The sequence below is a fragment of the Mastomys coucha genome, unplaced genomic scaffold (assembly GCF_008632895.1).
Source record: "Mastomys coucha isolate ucsf_1 unplaced genomic scaffold, UCSF_Mcou_1 pScaffold22, whole genome shotgun sequence".
In the NCBI taxonomy this organism is placed as follows: Eukaryota; Metazoa; Chordata; class Mammalia; order Rodentia; family Muridae; genus Mastomys; species Mastomys coucha.
The window spans coordinates 69,758,320-69,764,400 of NW_022196905.1; the positions used below are offsets into that span (position 1 = coordinate 69,758,320).

At 41.3% G+C, this 6,081-nt stretch overlaps 1 protein-coding gene across 5 annotated transcripts in view; it reads right to left on the reverse strand.

Annotated features, from left to right (window-relative positions):
• The window catches only part of Aasdh (aminoadipate-semialdehyde dehydrogenase), a 34,098-nt gene that overhangs the window by 13,713 nt on the left and 14,304 nt on the right, over positions 1 to 6,081 (reverse strand). For all 5 annotated transcript variants that reach the window (XR_004110808.1, XM_031342808.1, XM_031342807.1 and 2 more), the window contains exons 6-9: positions 5,537 to 5,729; positions 2,295 to 2,536; positions 1,763 to 1,869; positions 477 to 649 (exon numbers count right to left, since the gene is read on the reverse strand). Coding sequence is in view for 4 of the 5 variants with exons in the window: in XM_031342808.1 (XP_031198668.1) it covers positions 477 to 649; positions 1,763 to 1,869; positions 2,295 to 2,536; positions 5,537 to 5,729 (715 nt within the window). In the remaining variant the exon portion in view is untranslated. The remainder of the gene's footprint in view (positions 1 to 476; positions 650 to 1,762; positions 1,870 to 2,294; positions 2,537 to 5,536; positions 5,730 to 6,081) is intronic.

The window sequence follows — 6,081 nt, forward strand, 5'->3', positions numbered from 1 at the left end:
TTTTTTTTTTTTTTGCATAGGCTCCTGTTATAGCTCAGGTTGACTTCAGCCCGAAACCCTCAGCCTCCTGAGTGATGTTTACAGGCACGCATTACCACACCAGCTCCATGTCTTTTACTGTGATTAATTACAAATACGAAGATGCCGGGCAGTGGTGGCACACACATTTAATCCCAGCACTTGGGAGGCAGAGGCAGCAGGTGGATTTCTGAGTTTGAGGCCAGTCTGATCTACAGAGTGAGTTCCAGGACAGACAGGGCTACATAGAGAAACCCTGTCTTGAAAAAACAACAACCAAAAAAAAAAAAAAATACAAAAAACAAAACAAAACAAAACAAATATGAAGATGTAAGCTTTGGACAAAGCTGATAGAAAATCTGGCATGGAAATTTGGTGACAGCTGCCTCTACTGCCTTACGTACTGTAGATTTAATTTGATTAAAGTAGATTAAGATTTGATACGTAAGTGGCTTCACCTGTTGCACAAGTGCAATGTTAAGACGTTTGCCATGGCGCTTGATCTGGCTGTCCTTTCTTCCCAAGAAAAATATCTCTCCATCCTTCACAGTCACAAAGTCTCCGGTGGCTCGCATAGTGCCAGGGGGCACTGTCATTTCATCATCAAGAAAGCATATTCTGTTCTTCCCACCTTTCAAAGACAAAGTCCAATGTCGTAAAATCCATGGAAAACTGATTTATCAATATCAAAATCAAAGTACCTCTAAAATTCAGTAACTAAGACTCAAACCTTGATTATTTGTATTAGAATGAGGTGACTTTTAAATGCTACCTGATAAAGTTAGGTACAGTAACTTTAGGAAGTTAGTAAAGAGATAAAAATAAATTTATTTATAAAACTATGTATGATTTTAAATGTATCTTTAGAATACTGCTGCTAGATATAGTCTTGTCTACAAATGCTAACATTTCACGTTAACTTTCTAAATTATCAGAAACTGCATGTAAAATAATTCAGGTAAACTTTAAATATTTCAAGATTATGAAAAGACTAAAACTTGGGGCTGGAGAGATGGCTCAGTGATTAAGAATGTTGGCTGCTCTTCCAGAGGTCCAGAGTTCAATTCCCAGCAATCACTTGGCAGCTTACAACCATCTATAATGAGAGCTAATGCCCTCTTCTGGCATTCATGCATACATGCAGATAGAGCATTCATATACATAAAATAAATAAATGAGTCATTTAAAAAAGAGAGAGACCTCTGTAGATATAAGCATGAATGGGTGTGGGAGGTTAAATCTACATTTATATCTAAACTGAAAAACAATGAGAAGAAATGAAAAGACATTGGGCTGGAGAGATGGCTCAGCAGTTAAGAGCACTGACTGCTCTTCCAAGGCTCCTGAGTTCAAATCCCAGCAATCACATAGTGGCTCACAGCCATCTGTAATGAGATCTGATGCCCACTTCTGGTACATCTGAAGTCAGCTATAGTGTACTTAGATATAATAATAAATAAATCTTTAGTCAAGAGGGAGCAGGGCCGGTGTGAGCGGGGCCAACCAGAGGAAGCAGAGGTCCTGAATTCAAATTCCTAGCAAACACATGATGGCTCACAAACATCAGTACAGCTACCGTGTACTCATATACATTAAATAAATAAATAAATAAATCTTAAAAAAGGAGAAGATTAAATCTTATCACTGAAAAGTACATTCCACATTTTAAAAAATCATAAAACGAATAAAAAAATGAAGCTGATTTTTCTTTATGAAAAAAATTAACCAACAAATATAAGCCAACCTAAAAATACTTGGCCAGTGCCTTCGAGAACTGGAGAACCATTTTTGTCTCTGACTTCAACCACCGTTCCAAGTAGTGGAGACCCCAGCTGCACAGGGGATTCGTGTCTGCAAAAACACGGCCCAGAGCAAGTTTAAGAGTCACACTTGAGCAGAGGACTCCCCAGTGTATTAAAAGCACACTATAGCAAATAAAGACAGTTTACCGTACAATTCAGACTGCATGAGGAACAAGTTTGGCAGAAAGGGATGTGTTAGCAATTCAGTCCCAAGAGGATCTGCCAGGATCTCACCATGAGTTACAGGAAAGATCTGAATTCTTAACTTGAAACACTAGACAAGCCCATTAGCAGGGTTAGGAGCACAGCTCCCAGGCAAGGGTGTGCTTCCCATGCGAGGACATGACTTCAACAGCTGCCATGATCAACTGCCATCCCCAGCCAAAAGCCACCCACCCAGCATTAATGCTAGGTCTCAGAAAGGAACAGCCTCTCCCCCGGAACCCCTCTACTGAGTGTAACGAAAGCCCTTACTTCACAGTAGAATTAAGAATCTCCTCTGGGATCTTGTAAAAAGTGGCCCAACTGGATACCTCTGTGATACCATAGATGTTAAATATTTGTGTTCTGTTGCCTTTGCCTCGCCAGCCTTTGAGGATGCTCAGTGAGGGGAAGGCTTCCCCGCCGAGGGCTAGGACTCTCAGAGATGTATGTGCTGACAGAACAGTGGACTTGATGAGCTCAGATCCAAATCTTCTCAGCAGTGTTGGCGTAGCCTGGAAACACATTCAAATCACTTAGTTTCCCCCTTCTTTAAGTAAATACAATATTAATTAATTCAAACTCTGCATTTGGAGCCCATGTGGACATTAAGGCTGTGTTTTTCGTTTTTTAATTTAAATTTGTTGTTATTTTTGGTATATTTGTATGTGTGTGTGCCTGCAGAAACCAGGAGAGAGCATCGCATGCCTTAGAACTGAAGTTCTAGGGATTTGCTAACAACTAGACACAGGTGCTGGGAGCTGAGCCCTGCCCTTTGGGAGAGCAGGAAAGACTCTCGACCGCTGGGACATCTCTAGCCCCAAGGCTATAATTTTCAACTGGCAAGTCCTATTTATAAAGCTCTGAGTAAATATTTCACAATGCATCCATGTTATTGTACAAATAAGCAGTTCATTTCCTTTTCATCACCAAGTAGTTTCCACTGAATAAATTAGGACTATTTTCACCAGTTCCATATAAATCTAGGATCAATTTGTGAATTTCTACAATGTTTACTGAGAATTTGGTAGAACAGTACATGTAACATAATTTATAGACTGACTTATTAAGAACTGCGCTCTTAACAATGTAGAGGCTTCTACATAAATGTGAGCTGCCTGTTTACACAGGTAGGTCTTTAATTTCTATCAATGTTATGGAGTCTTTAGTGGATGAGTCTTGCTACTCTTTAAACTTATTCCTATTTTATCATTTTTATGCTACTGTAACAAAATATGTTTTTAGTTTTACTTTTGGCATTTCCTTAGTAGAAATACACATATATAGAAATGCATATGAGTATGTACATGTATGTACACATATAAGTACAGTTGACTTTTACATCAAGTGTGTACACTGCTAAATGCTCAGGAGTCCTACCATCTTCCTCCCGCTGCCCTTCCTGATTGTCTAGATCCATGTGCTATCTCATATGAAATTCCTCCTCTGCTTCCTCCTTTATCTTCTTTTCCACTTTCTTCTCTTCCTCCTCTTCCCTTCCCCGTCCTTCAGCCCTTAAGACAAAGTAGCGGAAGGCCCATCTTTATCTTTTTGGTGAATCCATTCAGAGTTTCTTCACAGATCTGCCAGAGCGCTGGAATTTTAAAGTATGCACAACCACACGGAGCTTTCTTCATTTCTTCTTTAAGACTTTTTAATTATGTGTATATGTGTGTGATTATGTGTGGGTATGTGCATATAAGTGCAAGTGCCTATTAAGGCCACAAAAGAGTGTCAGATTCCCTAGGGCCCGAGTTACAGGAGCCACCCCATGTGAGTGCTGAGAACTGAACTCCGATCCTCCTGGCCACTGAGCCAGCTCTCCAGCAGCAGGCCTGGTATTTTTTACTTTTTGCTTTTTTTGTGATAGGGTCATACTACTTGGTCTTGGCTGGCCTAGAACTCACATGGACCCGCCTGCAGCATCTGCCTCAGTTGCTAGAATTAAAGGCATGAGTTGGGTACACCCAATCAGCTTCAGTATCTTTAATCACGTATGATGTAGTATCTTTTAAAAAATTTAGATTATTTTATCTATATGAGTCTTCTGCTTCCATGTTCGTATGTGGGTGCCTCAGGATCTGGAGCTGTGAGCCACCGTGTGGATGCTGAGAGGCAAACCTAAAGCCTGGTCTGCAGAGCGAGCTCCAGGACAGCGGGGCTACACAGAGAAACCCTGTCTCGAAAAAAACAAATAAACAGAAAAAAAAACTAAAAAAAAAAAGATGGTGTCAGATTCTCTAGAACTGGAGTTACAGACAATTATGAGCCACCATGTGAGTGCTAGAAACGGACCCCAGGTCCTCTGCAGGAACAGCAAATGAATTTGCAATGGGTGTGGCAACACACATCGTCTCAGAAGTCTCTGTAAACCCAGGCCAGACCAGGTCCCAGCATGGAGAGGGGAACTGGGCAAAATGTTCCTATTGTTGACAACTGTCAACAGCTGAGGATTAATTTTCTCTTAAAAGGTGTAGCTAGCCCTGGCAAGCCGACCATGTACCAGTGGAAGACGACAGACCCAAGAAAATTTGGGCCTTGATGAGGAAAAAAAAAAAAAAAAGACACAAACTGAGGTGGGAGGAGGGAGGGAGGGAGGGAAGGAGGGAAGGGTGGATCTGTGAAGACTGGGGAAAGGGTGAATGTAATCAAAACATGTATGAAATACTCAAAGAACAAAAAATGTGTTTTAAAATTGTGGAAAAGGTATGGTGTGTGCTACTGTACACGTGCACATGCAGAGGCCAAAGGATATCCAGTGAAGTCCTCTATGTCTCCACTTTATTTCTTTTGAGACAGGGTCTCTCACTGAACCTGGAGCTGACCATTGCAGCTAAGCTAAGCTAAGTGAGCTTCCAGGATCCACCTGCCTCAGCCTGCAATGCTGAGATTCAGGTTTATGTGGACCTGACTTTTATGTTGATGCTGGGGACTTAAACTCATGTCCCTGTGCTTTCATAAAAAGCACTCTTGCACACTAAGCCACCTCTCCAGTTCCAATTTTTTGTTGTTGTTGTTCTTGTTTGTTCAAAGACAGGATTTTATGTAGCTCAGGATATCTTTGAGCTCACTAGGTAGCAGAGGCCGGTTTTAAGCTCCTTATTGGAAGCCTCCACCTTCTAAGTATTGAGATTATAGGCAGATGCTAACACATCTGGTTCTTAGCCCATTTGTAATAGGGTAATATACTAGCTTTTGGTAGGAAACACAATATGCTTGAATGTAATGACAGCAGGCACCCCAACAGCCCATCTAAGGTCAAAGTCAAGGTCCTCCGGTTATTATACTACAAGTAAATGCTGTAGTACCTGTAGCATGCAATACTATAGACATGATTAACTGATTTCTCTTTCATTTTAAAATAAGCATGTGCCATCACAAGGCAGTAGCCTTTGATAAGCTAACTCACTATCACTAATGCACTGGGAAGAACTATAGGAATATAAAGGACCCTCTAAAACACATAACATTAGAAGAATGCAGAAGAAAACATCTCCGTTGCTACTGAAGTATACCTGTAAAACGGTCACCCTGTGGCGGGAAAAGAGAATGTCAGCTAATTTTGATGGGAGCACTTTGACAGAAGTTGGCACGATAAGCAGGCAGGCTCCACTGGACAGAGAGACAAATATCTCCACAACAGACGGATCGAAGGTCAGAGGAGAAGCCAGAAACAAAATGTCTTCTTGAGTGATGTCAAAAAGTGACCTAAAGGCAAACAGAGCACAGTTGTCATGAGGAAGGCCTAGGCTTGGGTATGTGCAGACCCTAAAGAATCCTAAGTAGGAACTGGAGAGACAATGGCTCATGGGTAAGAACACCTCCTGCTCTTGTAAAGGACCCAAGTTCTATTTCCAGTGTCCACATGGTAGTTCCTCACCATCTAAAATTCTTGTTGCAGGGGATTCGTACCCTCTTCTGACACAACGTTACATTGACATATATGCAAGGAAAATATTCATACACACGAAATAAGAATAGATAAGTGTAGGGCTGGCTAGATGGCTCAGCGGGTAAGAGCACTGACTGCTCTTCCGAAGGTCCTGAGTTCAAATCCCAG